The 20,850-nt window shown below is 39.1% G+C and overlaps 1 protein-coding gene across 2 annotated transcripts in view; it reads left to right on the top strand.

Annotated features, from left to right (window-relative positions):
• The window catches only part of ODAD3 (outer dynein arm docking complex subunit 3), a 31,058-nt gene extending 12,503 nt beyond the window's left edge, over positions 1-18,555 (top strand). The window contains exons 5-14 of one of the 2 annotated variants that reach the window (XR_015747896.1): positions 4,239-4,340; positions 4,697-4,822; positions 5,749-5,871; positions 8,438-8,593; positions 10,340-10,500; positions 10,715-10,871; positions 11,446-11,601; positions 12,811-12,895; positions 14,777-15,343; positions 18,181-18,555. Coding sequence is in view for 1 of the 2 variants with exons in the window: in XM_026679612.2 (XP_026535397.1) it covers positions 4,239-4,340; positions 4,697-4,822; positions 5,749-5,871; positions 8,438-8,593; positions 10,340-10,500; positions 10,715-10,871; positions 11,446-11,601; positions 12,811-12,895; positions 14,777-14,907 (1,197 nt within the window). In the remaining variant the exon portion in view is untranslated. Of the gene's footprint in view, positions 1-4,238; positions 4,341-4,696; positions 4,823-5,748; positions 5,872-8,437; positions 8,594-10,339; positions 10,501-10,714; positions 10,872-11,445; positions 11,602-12,810; positions 12,896-14,776; positions 16,155-18,180 lie in introns of those variants that run through there. The other variant, XM_026679612.2, reaches the window with a different exon arrangement.
• Positions 18,556-20,850: the final 2,295 nt, after the last annotated feature.

Consider the following 20,850-nt stretch of genomic DNA (forward strand, 5'->3'; position numbering starts at 1 on the left):
TTTCTCATTTTTCCAGTTTTTAGCAAATACAATCATAGCCGCTGTTAATCAGGTATTTCAAGTCTTTACTATATATTTCAGGTAAAATTCCCAATAAAAATATCTCTGGTTTCAAGTCTATATGTTTTTTTGTCATTTTTTCCAACCACGTATGGATTTTAGTCCAGTATTTTTTTAGCATCCGCACAAGTCCACCACATATGGTAATATGAGCCAGGTATCTGATGACATTTCCAACATTTTACGGATTTATTCTTGAACATTCTTGCTATTCTTGTCAGGGGAAAGTGCCACCTGTAAAACATCTTATACAAATTTTCTTTATATGCTGTTGACATTGTCATTTTATAATTTTGAGACCACAATTTTTGCCATTTCTCTAAATCAATCCCATATCCAAAATTCTTCCCCCAAGCAATCATAGTTTCTTTAACTTGTTCTTCTTCTAGTTTAATTTCTAATAAATATTCATACAATTTTTTAATCACCTTTTCATCAGTACCTGTCAAAATCTTATCTAAGTCAGTCAATTTATCATAGAAACCTTCTGTTTTAGAATCTTAATCATACCTTGAATGTATTTGCGCAAATGAAAACCAATTCATCTTTATACCTTGTTCCTCTAGTTTTTGTATAGATTTAAGTTCACCCTTTTCATTCAATATTTCACCATATCTAACTGTTTGTTCCTTTTTGTAAATTATAGGATAAGAAAATGCTTCAGTAGTCGATAGCCAGACTGGAATTTTCAAATAACATTGTCTTTTAATCTTCTCCCAATTTAACCACAGAGACTCCCGTATATAATGTCTTCTAAAATACCCCTGTGTTTTAGTTCCTTTATACCATAAAAAAGCATGCCACCCCAACAACAGGTCATGTCCCTTTAATGCCAACAATCTAGTATTTCTTAATGTTATCCATTCCTTAACCCACATCAAATTTGTAGCTTGGTAATACAACTCCCAATTAGGCAAACCAAATCCTCTAATTCTAGCATCTTGCAAAAGTTTTAACTTTATTCTCGCTTTCTTACCTTGCCATATATATTTCAACACAATTTTATTTAAATCTTCAAAGTAATCTTTTCCAAGCCTAATTGGAATTGTTTGAAACAAATATAAAATTCTGGGTAATATATTCATCTTGATTGTTGATATTCTCCCTATTAATGTCAGTTGTAAATTTTCCCATTTCGCCAAATCTAGCGCTATCTGCTGTTTAAGTTTGATATAATTATTCTCTTTTATTGTACTGCATCTTGCTGTCAAGTATATCCCTAAGTACTTGATCTTATTCGTGACCTGAATTTTCAATAGGTCTGCCAATTCTTCCTTTTGTCTTGATAGCACATTCTTTGTCAAGATCTTTGTCTTATCTTTATTTATTTTCAAACCAGCCACCTTTCCATAAGTCTATCTTTTCTATCAATTTTGATGCTGTTTCTAGTGGGTCTTCTAAGATAAAAACCAGATCATCTGCAAATGCTTGCAACTTAAATTCTTCCTTTTTAATTTTCATCCCTTTTATATTCTTTTCATCTCTAATATTTCGGTTTAGCACTTCCAAAGTTAACACAAACAACAAAGGTGATAGTGGGCAACCTTGTCTTGTTTCTTTTCTTATATCGATAGATTCTGTCAGTTCTCCCTCTATCATTACCTTGCCGTCTGCTTATGATATATAGCTTCTATTGCTTGAATAAATTTTCTAGCAAAGCCCATCTGTTCCAGCAGTAATAACATGAATCGCCAATTCGCATTATCAAATGCCTTCTGTGCATCTAGAAATATCAAAGCCATTTGTTTTTCAGGATGTGCCTCGTAGTATTCCAAAGTGTCCAAGATTACTCTCATATTGTCTTTGATTTGTCTCTTTGGCAGAAATCCATTTTGGTCAGGATGGATAAAATTATTTAAATATTTTTTAAGTCTTTCTGCCAATATTGAAGAAAAGATTTTATAATCTGTGTTTAGTAGGGAGATAGGTCTATAATTCTTGATTTGTAATGGATCGGTCTCCTCTTTTGGAACAAGTGTGATATAAGCTTCTGACCATGATTTAGGTATCTTCTTCTTTAACATAACTTCATTCATAACTTCTAGCAGTGGAAAATTCAATGATTCTTGTAATGTTTTATAAAATTCTGCCGGAAGTCCATCTGGGCCTGGTGCCTTTCCATTATTTTGTTTCTTAAGTGCTTCAGTTAACTCCATCATCGTTATATTGCTTTCTAACATTGTTTCAATCTCTTTAGGTATCTGGGGTAAATTAGCATTCTAAATACTGTTTAACTCTTTCCTCATCAATATTCTCTTGTGTGTATAGTTTCCCATAATAATCTCGAATAATTTCCTTCTTCTGTTTACTACCATAGCAAACTTGGCCTTGGTCATCTATTAATTGTGATATTTTCCTTGATTCTTTCTCCTTTCTCAATTTATATGCTAACCATCTACCTGGTTTATTTGCATCTTCAAAATAGTTCTGTTTGGCACCTCTAATTTTTTGTGCTAATTCTTCTTTTTCTATTAGACCCATTTTATGTTTACTTATATCCATTTTTAACTTAATGTCCTTTCTCTGTGGCATTTTCTGTAGCTCTTTTTCGAGTCCTTTATACTCATCTTCTAATGCCTTAGAAGCTAATCTTTTCATATTATTTCTTTTCCTTGTATAGTCTGTTATCAAGCCTCTGGCATATGCATTCATTGTATCCCATACATTCTGGATTGATGTATCTTCTTTTTTGTTTTCTCCAAAGAAAAAGGCCAATTCTTTCTCCATCCACTGTGTGAAGTCTTTTCCCTTTAAAATAGTATTATTTAACGTCCATCTAGATCTTCTTCTTTGTCCTTTCCATTTAATTGTCATTGGATTGTGATCTGCCCAAGTACTTGTTTCAATATTTATTTCTTGAATATTAGTTAACAATTCTGTTGACATCCATATCATATCTATTCTGGTCCATGATAAGTGTCTATTTGAGTAGAAGGTGTATTGTTTAGTTTTAGCATTTCTTTCTCTCCATGTATCTTTTAAGTTTATTTCATCTACCATTAAAAAAAAAAGATTTAGGGAGAGTCTTTCTATTTTGCTTTATTGTTTTCTGTGCTGTGTAGTCCAGTTTATTGTCTACAATTCCATTAAAATCTCCCATCATAACTATATTAACATAGTCCAGTTTCATATGTAATTTTCATATGTAATTTTGTATAGAATTCTTCTTGTTTGTCGTTCGGGGCATAAATTGCAATCAGGAGTGTTTTTATATTATTGTCCATTATTTCCACCATTAATATTCTTCCATCAGTATAAATCAATTTCGCTGAGAGGGTCTCTTTAATATATAAAACCACTCCTCTTTTCTTACATTGTGTCAAGGAAGTGAATATTTTCCCTAATTTTGGCTGTATCAACAATCGTTCATATTGTTTTTTAATATGTACTTCTTGTAGGTAGATTATATCAAATTTTAATTTCTCTAATTTATGAAAGATTTTCCTTCTTTTAACGGCTGAGTTAAGTCCATTTATATTAATTGTAATCAATTTTTTTATCTTTCTCCTCTTGAAGATCATCTGGAAGCTACAGCCATTCCAGAATGAAGCAGCAAGAGTGGTTTTGAGTGCACTTTGGTACACCCGTGTAATGCATCTACTTTGTGAGCTTCACTAGTTTTCGGTGGGCTTCCAATTGCGACTCACTGTACTGATTACTATATATAAAAAGGGACAGAGCATTTGCAGGACCACATGTCTCCAGTAATTTATTTTCATCTCAAGAACTCTGATAGAGTAGGCATGTTTGCGACCCTTCTGTTAAACCATGATGCCTAATAGAAGGAAGGAAGCTCACCTTCTCTGTTGCAGCATTTCCCCATGGCACAAAATATCCCTTGAGTCCATGACCTGCTCATCTTTTGTAAGATACTGGAGATCTGTTTCTTTCCCCAGACATTGGACCAGACTATTAGTATTGTGGCTATATGGAGTTTGAATGACTCCAGACATGATGTGTTGTTTTTAAATTGTTAAATTCCACAATGTGAAAAAACACTGAGAAGGAAAAGTGGACTCTTTGGGGCATTGAGCTACTGTAAAGTAATTAAATTGCTCATCTTCCAGCAACTATATAGCACCTTGCAACAGGGACCAAATTGAATTGGATGGAGTTTTAGAGGCTTTTCAATATCCTTGGCTCAGCTGCTATCTTAGTTTGCTGCTCTTTGCATCCAGACTCTGCGAACACTGGAGAACCGCTTGGAAAAGGCCCGATTCAAAACTGAGGAGGCTGTACGCATCACCAACATGTATAAGAAGCTAAAAGCACATATGCAGGTATGATGCCTTCATCAAAATAGATTATTTCAAATAGGATATACAACTCTAGGCATTCCCCCATCATCTTGAAAGAAAGAAAATATGTTTTAGCCACTATTAGTGTAATTAGTGTAATTCAATTTGCAGTGATCGAAAAGCAACATAACAGCTTTCGCTCATGAGTTTCCTGGGGAGGAAGTACCTAATCTTTGAACTCCTGTTAATATCTGGATTGTGGACAATTTAGGACTTTATGTCCTCAATAATTTTCTTGTATCTGCAACACCAGTAAATTTATGGCCCATGGTGAAAAATGTAGGAACATTAAAGTTGGTTGTTCTACAATTCACTCTGAAATTTTCATCTCTTTTCAGGAGGAAAGTTTGCACTTTCAGAACAAACTGGATGCCCTGGAAGCGGAAATTTTACGTCTGCGCCATGAGCTCCAAGAATTGGAAAGCGTGAACACTGATGCACAACATGCTCGCAATGTTGCTAGGGTAGGGGAATGAGATAAGCACACTATTAAATAAGAGATGAGGTATTAGCAATGGAAGAGAATATGCAATGCCCTGTTAAGCATCACAATCAAAGCTTATGATCTAAATTCAGATAAGTGCTGTTGCTTCCTGCTATATCCAGACTGGTCAATTTTTAATGGGTATTAGCAGTTGTAAGAAAAGATCAGAGCTGCAGGAGATGGAGCCACATTGCCAAAGGTATATGAGAGAAATTGCATGGTATTTAGAAATCCAGAGTGTGCAGGTGAATGTCAGGAGTTGTACCAGGATAAGCCCCTTTAAGGAGATCTATCTGATTAGTTATTTACCTGGAATCACAATTTTGCAGAATTCATTAGATTTGTGTACAGACATATCATTTCCATTTTTTTTTCCAAGCTTTTAAATAAGTTATTATTTGTTCTGGAGGGATCTTAGAAGAATCATATTAGGAAAAACTCTTGCTAAAGCAAACAGGAAGTAACAACTGTTCATAACCGTGTGCCCAATAATAAGCTCTCTGTTTGACAAATTCCTGGAATATACTTGGAGGTTTTCATTAAAGGTAAATAGAGCAAATGAGGTGGATTTCCATGAGGAAATCCATACAGGTTGGGGAAAGATTAATAAGAACTTAAGCAGTGTCTTGCTGAATTATCTCTGACCGTTGTGGCCCAACAATTTGTTTTTACAGTGGCCAACCAATTGTTAAAGGAAACCCAGCAGATGGCCTTCAGAGGCAGTCATACTGCCATCAAGACTAATAGCCATTAATCCCCAAAACTTTTTTAAAGGATTCTCAGATCTAGGAAACCAGTGCTATCACCGCATCAATGTATCTAATGGGCCATTTCAAACAACCTTAAGAGTAGTAGAATTATGCAGATCAGGGCAGTATGTTATGTTTGTTTCCCCTTACAATGCAGGAGCAGCTTTTGACTCAAGAAGAAACCATCTACCGAGAAAGAAAGATTCGAGATAAGAAACTGAAAGACATAAAGAAAATGACAGAAGAAAAGAGAGCACAGAATGAGCGTGCAGAAAGACGGGTAGTGTAGCATATTTTTCTATCCATGAAGTGACTTGTCTATTTTTCTTTTCATGTTGGCTACTGGCCAAGAGCTTGTTTTGCCTGGCACATGCACAAAAGTAAAGATGTAGCATATTTTCCCAAAAAAGTGAAAAAGTTAAGATGCCCTTTTCCCAAAATAAAATTGAAAAAAAAAAAATACAGAGAAAAAAGTCCTATTCAATGCCTAGATTTCTTTGTCAACCTAGAATTGCCGATTCCCATTGAAATTAATCTGGTAAATACTCACTCATCAATACAAGTTTAGCTAAGTGACACAGTTATATATAGCAATGGTCGCCAACCAGTGGGCCGGTGACCACTGGTGGTCCGTGAGAAAATTTTGGTGGTCCACAAAGAAATGTCACCCCCAAAGCACCCCCCAAAGCAATTAATCTAGGCTGTGTGGAAACACAAGGCTGTACCACCCACATGGCCTGCGGGAACACAAGGCTTGCGTCACTTGCATTGCGAACAACACAAGGTAGTGAGGGGAGGGGGGAAAGGGTGGAGGGAGGGAACTTGCCCCACGTGCCTGGCCTGGCTACCTGGCTGCTTCTTTCTTCTGCTTTTGGCTGCACGCAAGGAAAGCAGCAAAAGTCTTTCTTTCTCTCCCCCAAATTCCGCCAGAAATGAATCTTTGGGACCTTGCAAGGCATCCTGCTCCAAGGGACTGTGCCGGCACAACAAGTCTCACAAAGACTCATTTCTGGCAGAATTTGGGAAGAAAAAGAAAGACTTCTTCTGCTTCTGCTGCTTTCCTTGCATGAAGCCAATAGTCTGTCTCTCCCCCCCCCCCGAGAACAGAGCTGGAGACGGTATCCTGCGATCCCAAATAAAGAACAATCTATCGGTAGGAAAATGGGGTGGGGAATTTTCCTGCAGACTTTTTTGGGGATTTTCCCAGGGTCTCTGGTCCACAGGATTTAAAATTATGAGTTTGGTGGTCTCTGAGGTCAAAAGGTTGGTGACCCCTGATATATAGTGCTAAAGCTAAAGTATATATGCTTAAGAACATACAAACTTGGTAGAAATAGCATTTAAAAGTAAGGCCTGACCAAAAAATGTGAATTGAATAAAAACTACATATTAAAATTAATTACCTGTAAAATAAACAATCAAGTGCTGAAATTAATCTTTATACGCACACAAACACACACACACACACACACGCACACACACAAACCATTCTCATATAGAAACCACTTTCACATGAGAAAAAGACAAATGTTCGCATCTGCATTTTTGTTTTGTTTCCAGTAGTAGCAGCACAAAAGGCAGAGAAAGAAATAGAAAACATAGCATAGGGATGAGGTAAGAGGTACCAGTCCTGAAAGTGTAGAAAAGAGAAAAAAAATTGTTATTGTTGGAGTCATCAGACAAACAGAAGATATGAGCCCTATCCTTCCTAAATCAAGATGGACTCTAGATCTAGACTCTAGTTGATCTTTAAATATATCCAAGCTTTTGGCAGTTGTATCTGAAGCCATTTTCAAATCCCACTGACTGATTTCCAGCTGGAGCAACCTTTTATTCTCAGTAAATAAAAAGTTTATTTATATGTTTATAAGATTTATGTTCTGACCATCTCAAATCGAAGAAACACTAAGATGTGTACAAAATGCAAATTTCCCCCATTATTTGGGGTGGGTGAGAAGTTCTATTGGGTAAATAGATTAGATTAGATTAGATTAGATTAGATTAGATTAGATTAGATTAGATTAGATTAGATTAGATTAGATCGGGCTTAATTTTTTCCATTTCTAGGTATAAGGAAAAAATGTATGTATGAGACACTGAAGTCATCCTCTGGTTTTGGAAACTCTTGTCCCTTTCCTAATATAGAGATTGGATTCATGATTTGCCCTAAACCATGGCTTGTTTTAACCTTGGTTCATTAAATATGCTATAAATACTGAATTCCCACATCATCATGTCATAAACTATAGTTTTCAGATCACAGTGGCTAGAATTACGTAGCATATCAAACCAAGCAAGCCATGTTATGTTTTAAATATAATGTGAACTAAGCCATAGTCAATATACTTTATTTATTTATTTATTTAAAGCATTTATATAGCAGCCTATCTCACAACCAACTCTTGAGTGGCTCCCAATCAAAACTTAAAAGATACATAAAATCATTTTAAAATTATAAATCCATTAAAATATTAAAACATTAAAAACAACAAAATTTGACACCAGACAGTTCTAGAGAAAATCCACATTATTCATAGAATTGTACATAGATTATTCCAAGTAACAATGCCTTTCATTTGAAATAATAGCATATTGTCTTTTGAATGGACAGCTGAAAAACATCCATCTGGAAAAATATACGTGTGCTTGACAAATTTTAGGCCATGCTAGAAGACCAGAAATAGTCTTGTATTTTTAACTGAAAACTGAGATGTTTATTATGAATTTGGTTTCCACTACCACATTTTATGCTGGGGAGGGGGGAGAGGGAGGGAGAGTGGGAGAGAGGGAGAGAGAGATTGTTGATCTACAGTTTTTATGTCCGATGTGTATTTTATATGTTCCAGCACTCCCAGAAGGATCGTATCCAATTTGGAACTGAAGATCTTCTTAGAGAACCTCAGTTTAAGAAATCAAACATCTTGAAAACCAAACAGGCTGTGCTCACCGCATCTGAAAACTTTGACAAAGTCCGAGCAGCCACTGGGGTCACTGAGGCTAATGTAAGAACTTTATGTATTGTGTGCTGCAAATCCCTTGTAATTCCTTTCTAAAGTGGGGGTTTTGGTCGTTGTACAGGTATGGAGAATTTGGAATATTTGATTTTCATGAAGAGGTGGACAGAATGGCCAAACACACACATGGTGGAAGGGTGCAGTCGTACTTCTAGAAACCCTATAAGAATAAAAGGGAAGAGCACACTCAGCGAGTTCTGTTCTGTAGATCACAAAGAGCATGTGTCAGCCTTCAAGATCTTTTCTACTGCTTTGCATCTTTTGGCTGCCATAAGTAAGGGGGGGGAGGGGATATGTCTGGGAAGAGAGCTGGAGGTGTTGTATAAATGAGGAGTGGGGGGGGGGAGTATAAATTCCTGCTCTTAAGTTTCTATTCTTTGCTTAGCCTTCTCTGCGCAACTGCAAATCTTTATCAAAATATGTCAAGGTCAATGGACAGAGGCCTCATCACCACCTGAAGATGCCCACATGACCATATCCAGAACTTTTAATTGGAAAAATCTTTTGTACTTTGGGGGGTGGGAATTTTAATTGTCTGCCTTTTTTGTTTCTCAATCAGAAGGGCTAGTTATAAAGTTCAGTTCCAATTTGTACCCTTTCAGCCCTGTTTCCATAGCAACTCCATCCCATCCCATGATCATTCCCTACCAAGGCACACTTGACATCAACAATCAAGAGCTGCTTAAGAGTACTCATCATTCATGTATGACTACAAAACAGCCCTACCACTCCTTGCACCAACTGCCACTAGTCTTTCAATTTGGAAACACATTAGTACATTTAGGGCCATCCATCCATGTAGGGTCTTAATTTTTTTTTCAAGGAAATTGATTTTTTCATTATTCTAGAGGAGTTAATTTTTCCTATCACATTGGCCTTGCAGCATTAGAGGCTTACTTCTGCCTGGTACTTGTCCTTGCCCATTCTCATAGTTATTCACCTACTCAGTGTACTAATAGAACTAATGCAGTATGATAATCTTCTACCACATTGTAACATCATGCCCCCAAGCATAACGCTGCTTAGCCAGCAGAAGGCTGAGGTTTCTAAGGAACTCATCTCTTCAGAATCCATTGTTATAAAAAGCCATGAATATAAAATCTGTTTTTTTTCCATCAGTGCTCAGAATATGTGGCTTATGGTGAGACAGGATTCTGAACAAGACACACACTGAAAGGTCTCAACCCTTGTGATTCCCCCCCCAAACTGTTCAATGAGCCAATCTCAAATGGATTTGATCTATCAAAGAAAACCACTAGAAACCCAAACCAGTCACACTAAGAAATGCTCTTCCTGCTCCTAGATGTCTTTTCATTCCTGGGTCATTAGGATCTTCCCATCAGAATGCAATGATATTAAACTGAAATGATACCCTTTGTTGAGCTTGCTCTTGGTACTGCCAGAGTCCTCCCATATCCTTTCCTTCAGCCATCTTTCTCAGATCTGCATCATATAGTTCTATGTTGTAGATTGCTCCCCTTTCCATTTGGTTGTTAAGCTGTAAGATGAAGACCAGTCTATTATTAAAAGCCATATAGATCCAAAGAGCTATGTTGGTTTTGGAGTTTTCTTGGACTTACATTTTTTTTTAAATAAGATGAATATGTTAGATTTTATTAACAATATTTGCAGTATATTGTTTCTGATTTGCATGCAAAGACTAGCATGTGGAGTAGGAAGAAGCCAGGTTGGATTGGTGGATGATGCTTTGCCTACTTTATGGTCATGTGATAGGATGTTGTGGCCTGCTTTCTGGCCCAAGAAGAAACATTCAAACAGCTGGAGGAAATGAAGAATGAGAATGAAGTGTCCTTGGAACAGCTTAAAGAAGAAAAGGATGCGTTGTTACATGAATTAGAGCATACTAAGTACTCGGGAGAGGCCCGGAAAGTAGGGTGAGTATTTCAACTTGCTTTTCTTTGGCTGTGAGATATGCACTTATGTAATCAGCAGTACATACTGGTCACCAACTTGCAGAATGGTAACCTTTGTTTTCTGCTGTTCAGTATGAAGGAATGTATAGCAAGTAGCACACTGAGCAGTGAAAGTTAGAAGCTGAAGTTCATAGATTCCTTTCTGGAGTCCAGAACTGTTCCTGTTTTGCTCCAGAGCTCAGAATCTGATGAAGGAGTTACGTGATCACCTACAAAAGGAAGAAAAGAGGCGTGATGCAACTCAGGCTGAACTGGACAAGGTGAACCGGGTTCTGTTGAATGCCAAGGCTGGCATTGAACATTTGGCTTCCAAAGTTCAGCATATAAAACTGGTGAGTATTAAATGATTACTTTTTGCAGTCACCAATTGCCTGTGTCTAGAGTTGGGTCTATCAGCTTTCTAATGAAGAAGCTGCTTGATAACCAGCGGACATCATGGTTTCCCATTTTCACTGTTTATTTAACACCATGGCCACGTTTTCAAAAGGGAGAGCTAATTGTGTTCTTTCACAGAAGATAGGAGGAATGAAAGAGATAGAGATGGGAGAGGGTAGTGTTTATAACTAACACTGCAAAGACCCCTAACATTTGTTGCATTACTGGGAACAATAACAACTAAAAAGTAATGCATTTGGTGTTTTGTTGTTCTTTTTATGACCCTGAGCAGATTAGTTTTCTAGCAAATTTCTGGATTTCCTGTTATTTTTATTTATTTGATTTATTTGATTTGTCAATCACTTACAAGATAATAGGAATCTTGTATAAACATAGTTATGAATACATGAAATGGATACATATAAGAAAAATAAAAAGAAACAATAGGACAGGGACAGCAGGCACATTGGTGCGCTTTGTTGTTGTGCTATATTGGAACCCGGGCCAGTTAGCAGCATTTCTTTTTCCTAGGAAGATAGCCACTTTGCTTCCATGGAGTTGGATGAGAAAGCGAGTGAATATGTTCTTGATCTCATGGCCCAAACAGAAGAGAAATTGCTATATTTGGTGGAATTCTTGAAGAATCAAGATAAGGCAGAGCTTCTTAGGAGAATTGAAGAAGTGGAGGTGAGTCCAGATCAGGCTAAAGAGCAATATGCATTTTCTTAAAAATGTATTTGATTATTGTTTTATAAGGATTAATAGAAGAATTTATGTAGCTCAGGTTGAACTGTATAGTCCTTGGTGTGCTCTCTGAGCTTAGTTATTTTCTTGCTGATGTGCAAGAAAAGTGCTATTGAAGTGGATGGGAGAAAAGAAAGTAGCACTGAAGATGTTACCTAGTCTGGTAACGAAACATCTGGAGCAAATAGTCAACAGCACCAAGAATTCCACGGTTTAAAGAGATTCTTTATCGTTATCTATTCCCCAATTTTATCAAGCAGTGAAATTCTAAAAACAACACTCCAAAGTTTAGTTTCTTTTGAATGATTTATGGTATCTTTTGCAATATTTTTTTTTAATTTATACATGACCAAAGAAAGCACTGTTTCTCCAAGCTTCTACAGAGGTTCGTGGTGGTCAATGATCATAGTAGACATTAAAACAGTTGGTAGAACTGTTAAAGGCATTCTTTGGCTGTATGTATGATTCATATAATTCTAGATAGAAACAGGTCCTGAGCCTATTCTGGGCTGTTCAAGTTTTTACACTAACAAGAAAGCTTTCCAGTTTTGAAGGACATTTTTTAATTAAAACTCAGGCCCAGTTAGGTGAGATTTTGAGTTTCTTGTGCAAATGTTTTTTAAAATGACCATGTTTAACATGTGTACTGTTTTAACCCCTTTTCTGAGTTTTCAGGATATAGCGAACCATAAATTAATCAAATGGGCTAGTTTGCATAAAACAATAAACCACAAAAGCAAAGTAAGATTAGAAGTAACTAGGTTTAGCATGTTAGGCAAATACAGCTTCTAGATCTTGCACTGGCCTAGTTAAGCATGTTTTGTGATCAGCCAATATATATTTTTGTGATAGGCTAGTTATAAGCTAATACCAAATTAGTCATCCTAGAAAGTACATGGCTGATAAAGAATTGTAATTCTTACTCAATACCCTTACCCAATAGCTCCTTCTTTCCTATCTTCACTTGTTTGAATAAAATATACTCTACAGTTTCATGAGCTTTAATGTCTCTGAATTAGCACTATTAATTTGGTGAGAAAAATGTAGATCACAATTGCTGAGCTACCAGGTTTGCTAGGCTCTACCTCAGTGCACCAGCTGTCGTTGCCCTCTCCCATGTCTACAATCTAAAGTGCAGTTGTGTTGTTTCAGTTTCATTCTAAACTTGAGAGGAGATTGCCTGCCTTCAATACCAGAGTGAAACTTCCCATTGCGCAGAAGCAGGATATGTATTATGGTAAGTAAGCAAGTCTAGCCAGGGATTAGGAGGACAATGTGGCCGCAGAACAAAAACTTATATGCTACCTTTTCTGTGGCTCTGTATCCAGTGGTTCAACAGGTGGTGCGAGTACAGAATCAAGTTTAATCCAGTAGTTAAGGTTATTATTTTCTTATGACTGTGGACTGTTTATGATCTTCGTTATGACATGATTCTGTGGAATTACTGAATAGTGAGGTCTTCAGTACTTTTTAAAAGCATAAATTGCTTGCCTTTGTGCTGTTAAGATAAGCTTACAACAAAAAAAGAGAAATGATCTAAAATGTCATTTCTTTTATTTACACATTTGATATAATTGTTGACTACCCCAACCTTATGTTATGATAAATGCAAGGCTGTGAGCTCCCAGCTAGGAGGCTGCAAATTAAGTCAGTTCAAGCAGAGAAATAGACAAACCTCAGTTCTGGCAAGGTAGTCTTTATTTATTTATTTATTTGATTTGCCAATTGTTTACAAGATAATAAGTATAAGTGAATACATAGTTGTGAATACATGAAATGGGTACATATAAGAAAAATAAAAGAAGAATAAGAGAAACAATAGGACAGGGACGGTAGGCATGTTGGTGCGCTTATGCACGCCCCTACAGACCTCTTAGGAAAGGGGTGAGGTCAATAGTAGACAGTCTAAGGTTAAAGTGTTTGGGGAAGAAACTACAGAGTCGGGTAGAGTATTCCAGACATTGACCACTCTATTGCTGAAGTCATATTTCCTGCAATCAAGTTTGGTGCGGTTAACATTGAGTTTGTATCTATTGTGTGCTCTTGTGTTGTTATGGTTGAAGCTGAAGTATTCATTGACAGGTAGGACATTGCAATGTATGATTTTATATACCATGCTTAAATCAGACCGAAGACGGCGTAATTCAAGGTTTTCTAGTTCTAGAATTTCAAGTCTGGTGGCATAAGGTATTCTACAGCGAGTGGAGGAGTGGAGAACTCTTCTTGTGAAATATTTCTGGACTTTCTCAATTGTGCTAATATCAGATACGTAATGTGGGTTCCAGACTGATGAACTGTATTCGAGTATTGGTCTAGCAAATGTTTTGTATGCTCTGGTTAGTAGTGTGATATTACCAGAGAAAAAGCTACGTAGGATTAGGTTAACAACTCTTAATGCCTTTTTGGCTATGTAGTTGCAGTGGGCTCTAGCACTTAGATCATTAGAGGTGAGTATTCCAAGGTCCTTTACAGAGCTTGGGTCATCAACAAGATCTTGACTATTCAGCTTGTATTTTATTTTCTGATTTTTTTTGCCAATATGTACACAAAACACACAAGGAGCAAACTTTCCAGAAATGCGAACAGTTGGCTGCCACAACCAAACCATTCCCCTTTCCTCCTATTTATTCCCCAGCCAGGAAGGGAATGGCCCATTCAGCATCCACATTTTTTTGTTTCCTGAGCTGGCTCATTGTCTTCCATTGTTCACCTCTCCTATCTGCTCTGCGCATACATGCATCTGGAATAGGTCCCAGCTGTTCCTCCTCCTCACTCATCTCTGACACCAAAGGCAGCTGCCTCTCTGGCTGGGAAATGCCGGACGGCCCTGGCTCTGTCTCTGTGTCCAATGCTGAGCATCCATCAGAGCCTTCCCCAGGCTCCAGAACTGGCCCAGGTTCTTCCCCAACTTCTTCATCATTGGCAGCTGGTGGGCCACAACAGCTTTGGCTCCACAGATACATTATCTCCCTTAGTTATAAGCAGCTACAGAGTTGTGGTTTTCTGACTCTGACCTTTGTTTTATTTAACCACTCATGTGTACCATATTCATAGTGGATAATCTTCCTTGGCTTATGGCACTGTGATGTTTTTTATCTATTTTTTTATCTATTTGCAGATGAGGAGGACAGTGGGGAGGATGATGCTGATGTGGTGACAAGGGCAGCTCTGAAGCGTCAATCTCAGCAAATCATTGAGGCCAAGACCAAACGTCGCACTCGCTACAGAAAGAAGGATGGGAAGATGTGATTGCATTCTGTGTAGCCCTATCTTCATTAGATCCTGCTGTGCTTCAGCCTCCTTAGCTATTAAAAGTGCTTCCTAGTTACTGGTCTTCTGCATGAGCCAGTCCCACATTTTATGTCCATCAGTTTTGCAGAACTCAGAAAAAAAATGACCCATTTGTGGATCTGTTCCACCTCCCTGCAGCGTACACAGGAACTTAGTGAGCTGAAGCCAGTGCCTAGATCCTGTTTCCCTGCCTTTTAGCTATATGAGAAGAGTGGGTTCATCTATGGAGATGTGACCGTGAGGCTTCTGAAGGAGAGAAGGAAAATGTATCTAGTTCCCCATCCAAATAATCCAGATTATTTCTCAGAATTTGTAAAATCTGTACACAACTATATCGACTGAGCCTAAATTTGATGATTTTGCCACCCACCCATCCCAACATTCTATCACAAGGGTGGGTGTCACTTGCTCTGTAACTTTCTGTGCAGATTAGATCACTCTTTGTTTGCTGTGTATGATGCAATAAACCCTGTTCAGGCTGAAATTGCCTGTATGTTGTCTGCCTCTGCCAAGATAAAAAAAATTGCATTCAGAGTCCCAGAGTCAGTGCCCCAGAGACCAAAGATGGCTCTGAAACCAAGCTCAATAAATGTGAATAATTACTTAGGAATATTGTCCCATGAAAATGGGAAGAAAATGAAAAAGAAAAAGGAATCCAGGAAAGGCCACAACTGGTGCACCGCATGAAGACTCTCCTAGCTGTGACTGCCACCTGTTCTTCAAATAGGAGTCGTGAGTCTAGGAGAACTTCTAAGTTGCAGAGGGTCTTTCTGGGGCAGCACCATCCCATCCAGAGTCAAAGATGACAAAGTCCCGGATCCCAGAGCCCTGCATACCCAAAGCCACTCAGAGGTTGTCCCCCATCCAGGTCCCCACAGCTTCCAGGCACCGTGAAAAGGCAGCCACAGCATCACTTAGGTCACCAAGAATGGAAATATAGTGTCATCAGCATACAGTATATACCTTAACCCATGGTGATGGATGATCTCACCCAGCAGTTTCATATAGATGTTGAAAAGGAGTGGAGAAAGTAGCGAGCCCTTTGGTACACCACAGAATAGTGGCCGAGGGCTGGACCTCTCACTCCCTATCAGGTCCCTATACCAATTGGGACCTGCTACAGAGAAAGGAACTGAACCAGCGCAGAACTGGGCCGCCCATCCCATCCCCTGCAGACGGTCCAAAAGGATGCCAGGGTCGATGGTATAAAGCAGGGGTGGGCAAACTACGGCCCACGGGCCACATCCGGCCCGTTGGTCTGTCCAATGCGGCCCGCCCCTGAAAAAAATCGCTGCCATTGGTCTGTCCAATCCGCCCGCCCCTGAAAAAAAATCGCTGGGCGTGGCGTATTGCCCTGTGCCGTGTGGCCCCCAAAGCTGCAAAACAGTGCGGAGCGATCTAGGAGTAGGAAAGAAAAGAAATTTGCAAAGGCCTCGGCTGGGAGTTCAAAATCACCTTGAGTGCGACCTCTCGAAGGTGAGTCCCGCCGATCCCCCTTTTTTTCCGGGGCTTCCAGGCTTAAACTTTGCAAAGGCAAAGCTTGCAGGCTGGAGTGTCTTCCCGCTGAGGAGCGGGAAGGGTTCCGCCGGCGGGCGGGCGGGCTGCTGGAGCAAGCTGCTTGAGCCACCTAAAGCTAGGCCGCTGCTGGTGGAGCCTTGCCCTGCCTTGGTGCCCCGTTTCCCGGCTCGGCGTTCCTGCTTGGGCGGCACTTTAAAGCCTGCTCCCAGCACCCGAGCAACTTCCCAGCAACTTCGGCTTCGCGTTTTAACGCGGGCGCCGCGCCTGGCCCGAGCCGCGCAGCGGAGGGGAAGCCCGGCGGGCAGGCGGGCTGCTTGGAGGAGGCGACCGGGGCGTCCGGGCTTCCTCCTCCGTGCGGCTCGGGGCGCGAGCGCCCGCGAGTTGAAACGAGCGAAAGTTGCTGGAAGTGTTCAGATTTCCCGAGGCTTCAGGGCTTTGCAAAGGCAAAGTTTGCAGGCTGGAGCGTCTTCCCGCCGAGGAGCGGAAGGGTCCGCCGGCGGGCGGGTGGGCTGCTTGGAGCGGGCTGCTGTGCGGCTCAGGGCGAGGTGCAAGCGCCCGCGAGTTAAAACGAAGCCTAAAGTTGCTGGGAAGTTGCTTGATTTCCGGGCTTCCAGGCTTAAACTTTGCAAAGGCAAAGTTTGCAGGCTGGAGCGTCTTCCCGCTGAGGAGCGGGAAGGTTCCGCCCGATGGGCGGGCTGCTTAAACTTTGCTCGGGCGGCACTTTAAAAGCCTGCTCCCAGCACCCGAGCAACTTCCCAGCAACTTTTAACTTGAGGGCTCGCGCCTTGCCCCGAGCCGCACGGCAGCCCGCTCCAAGCAGCCCGCCCCGCCCGCCAGGCGGAACCCTTCCCGTTCTCGGCGGGAAGACGCTCCCGCCTGCAGACTTTGCCTTTGCAAAGCCCTGAAGCCCGGAAACCCGAGCAACTTCCCAGCAACTTTCGGCTTCCTTTAACTCGCGGGCTCGCGCCTGGCCCCAAGCGCGGCGGAGGGAAGCCCGGCGGGCGGGCGGGCGGGCTGCTTGGAGGAGGCGACCTGGCGGTGCTCCGGCAGCAGCAACAGGCAGTTCCGCCCGGGCTCCGCTCAGGTGTCCGGCTGGGGCTGTCAGGAGTTGCTACTGCCAGCGCAGCTCCGCGCGCTCCAGTCCCGCGTTGCCTTGGGAAGGAAAAGGCAAAACCAGGAGCCGCTGAGCCTGAGCCTCCGGTGCCGCTGCTGCCGTTGCAAAGCACCGCCGTGGCTCTTCCTTTTTGCCTTTCCCTTCCGGGGCAATGCGGGACTGGAGCCGCACGGAGCCTCGCCGCGGTAGCAACTCCTGACTCAGGGGCCTCCGAGGGGAGGGGAAGGAGAAGAAGGGGGATTCCCAAAAAATCTTGTGCTGACCCGGCCCGTCTTGTCAAATTTTAAAAGTCAATGCGGCCCCGAGCCAAAAAGTTTGCCCACCCCTGGTATAAAGGCATAATACAATTCTATTACTTTGCATGACTTAGCAATAATCTACTTAGTATATTTTGCATCAATTTGTAACTTCCAGATCCTTTTTAAGAGTACAGTAGCTTCAGGCAGAAGATAATGTAAAAGCATATTATCAATTGTTACCAAATCCAAATCCAACCAGATGAAGAATCACAACTGCAGTACCGGGTGTAATTGTGAAAAATTCATATAGTGAATCCTGTGGATATAGGTTAAAAGCTGCTCTTTTTTTTTCTTTTACAGGAAAAAGTGAACCATATCAAAAACAGATTGAATTTCAGCCCTCAAATCTAATTTTCTATTACTAACTGCATTTACCTCTTGTCTAGCCTGTTACTGTTAAGTCAGATAGTAAGTGCAATAGAGTATGGTGTCATCGGCATCAGCAAATTGATGATATCCCATTCCAACTCTAGTCTGGATAATTTGCCGAAGCAATTTCATGTAGCTGTTGAACAACGTGGAGGGCAAGATGTTAAAACAGGAGAGTCCCCTGTTTGCCCATTAAGAAAAACTAGAACTATTGCAAATCACTGCTACAAAGGCCCAGTCTCACTAGGCAGTTATATCTTGACTGATATATCACTAAGAGCCAAATCAGTTTTGGTACCATATCCCAGCCAAAAACCTATCTGAGATGGGTCCAGATATTCAATCTAATTTTGATGTCTTTGGAGTTGCAAGTTCATCATCTTGATAGCCTTTTCCAGAAATGGAATGGGATATTGCTAATTATCTGGATCTTATTCAGGTTGCATTTTTTCCACAGATTGAATAAAATCACATTTATTTTTAAATATTTGTGCTATTGAAAAACAGTAGTGGCGTTACTCGGTGTGTGGGAAAAGGCAATTTATATTTGTCTTTTTTCTGAAAAAGAAAATTGTATATAATGTGCATAAAAAGGAATTTGATAGAACTTTAAATTGCTCTAGCCATTCTACATGATGCAGACTCTCATCCAAAACTTTGGATTGCTTTAGGGTTTTCAATGCAATTATAAGAGAAACAAATGTGGGAACAAAATGTAATGCATTGTGGAATACTGAGGGCTATTTTAGGCATTACACTGAAATAATTTAAACTAACATTCAGAAGAGGGAAAATGCTGAGGAGTTTGAATTATCTGACCTTGCCAATCTAGTCTTCTGCAACAGCCCCTATCCCATTCCGTGCTAAGGACAGCGATTGGTAGGTGTTTCACTGCCAGTTGGGGATACTTGTGGGGGGGAAAGGAAACAGTTAGGAAAAGTTAGTAAAAGTCACTAGATCTTCTCCTTAAAGCGCTCAATATATCATAAATAAGAACAGGATAAGTACTGTGAATTAGGGACGGCACATTTTATGTTGGTATAGTTTCCTGCTATCTCAAGGATTAGCAGACAGCATTTTAATTTGAAAGTGGGGAACAACTTTTAAGGATGCTATCAGTTGCATGTCTACATCAAAGTAAGTCTCAGTCATTTTCTGTATAATTTAATAACTGATAAATGTGAGTAGAGTCCATTATTTTTACATACCTATAAGATCACTTCAAATATTTCTACATGGAAAACATTTCTTTCTAAGAAATAAGAAAAATATAAGCTGGAATAACGTTTAGTCTTTATAATGTGAAATATTTTAATACAAAAATTCTAACTTTGCAACAAAAGCCACATTTAAATTGCAAAGTTTAAATGCATGAAGTGTAATATAATGTAACTGTATAAGGATTAAATTACTTGGTGTTTTGGACCTAATCTTAATACTAAATTCTTTTTTTTTTTTTTTTTTTTTTGTAAATTTTATTTGAGTTTTCACAAAGAGAAAAAAAATACAAATAAAACATCTTTTTTGAAAGTAGCGTAATCCCGGGTTACATTTCTTCGTACAGACACAAATTCAGATTCATGCTCATTTTTATATTATATTCCATATCTTATTACTATTTTACATTTTCTGCATAGCTTCTCCCCTCTTTTAATTTTCTCAATTTTATTTTAATTATCTCATCTCAATTCAAATCATTGTATTTATATTTTTTGTCTGTCCTGTTTCAATTATCTATTATCTTTTCTCATTAAACAAAATTTCTCCTGTAGTTACTGATTGGAGTATGACGCCTTTATATCTTTTAAGTTTATCCATTTAACTCTTATTTAGGCTTCAATATATACCCTAAAGTTATAACATTCAATATAATACATAACTTCCATTCGGATTCTACTTGGTACATTCTTAAAATACACACTATATTCTTAAAAAAAGAAAAAATTATAAATGTATATAATTAAAACATTCCATTCCAATTCAATTCTATCATTAATATTAATATTCATTAAAGTCTTAACATCTTTAACATTACTTTTCAATTAAATATCATACTTCTATGGGAACAATTATAAGCTTTCCATAGTTAATTTCCCGCCCCCTCTTCACTTATATTTTTAAAACATTAACTAATTAAAATGTTCCCTGCTCCTTCCTAATTCAATTTTCTCATTTATTTTATTTCACTTATTTTATTCACAAACATTTCACTAAGTTACACTATTTTATCCCTCATTTTAATCATACATTGTTTCCAATTTTCTAAAGTTATTTCTATTACTAATATAACAATACAATCTTATGTACCTTTACAGAATCCCTTTTTCAGTTAGATTTTCACCCATTATCTCTAAATAGGTCCTGTTTCTCTATATCTTGCCCCGGTCCTTTGTAACTTCTTTTCCTTTCCTTCTTCCCTCTCTTCTTCTCTCTCTCCCTTTTTACCCCCTTGTCTCTCTACCTCTATTTCTCTCTTCTGTATTCCCTTTTCTGTTGCTTTCCAGTATTATACTTATTTTTCAAATTATTTTTCTTTTCTTTGGTTGTTTTTTTAAGTCTTAAATTCTCCATTCTCTTTCCCCCCTTTCCTTTTTCTTCCCC

The sequence above is a fragment of the Notechis scutatus genome, chromosome 2 (assembly GCF_049901735.1).
Source record: "Notechis scutatus isolate UNSWTSFEM ecotype Mainland chromosome 2, rNotScu1.2, whole genome shotgun sequence".
Lineage (NCBI taxonomy): Eukaryota > Metazoa > Chordata > Lepidosauria > Squamata > Elapidae > Notechis > Notechis scutatus.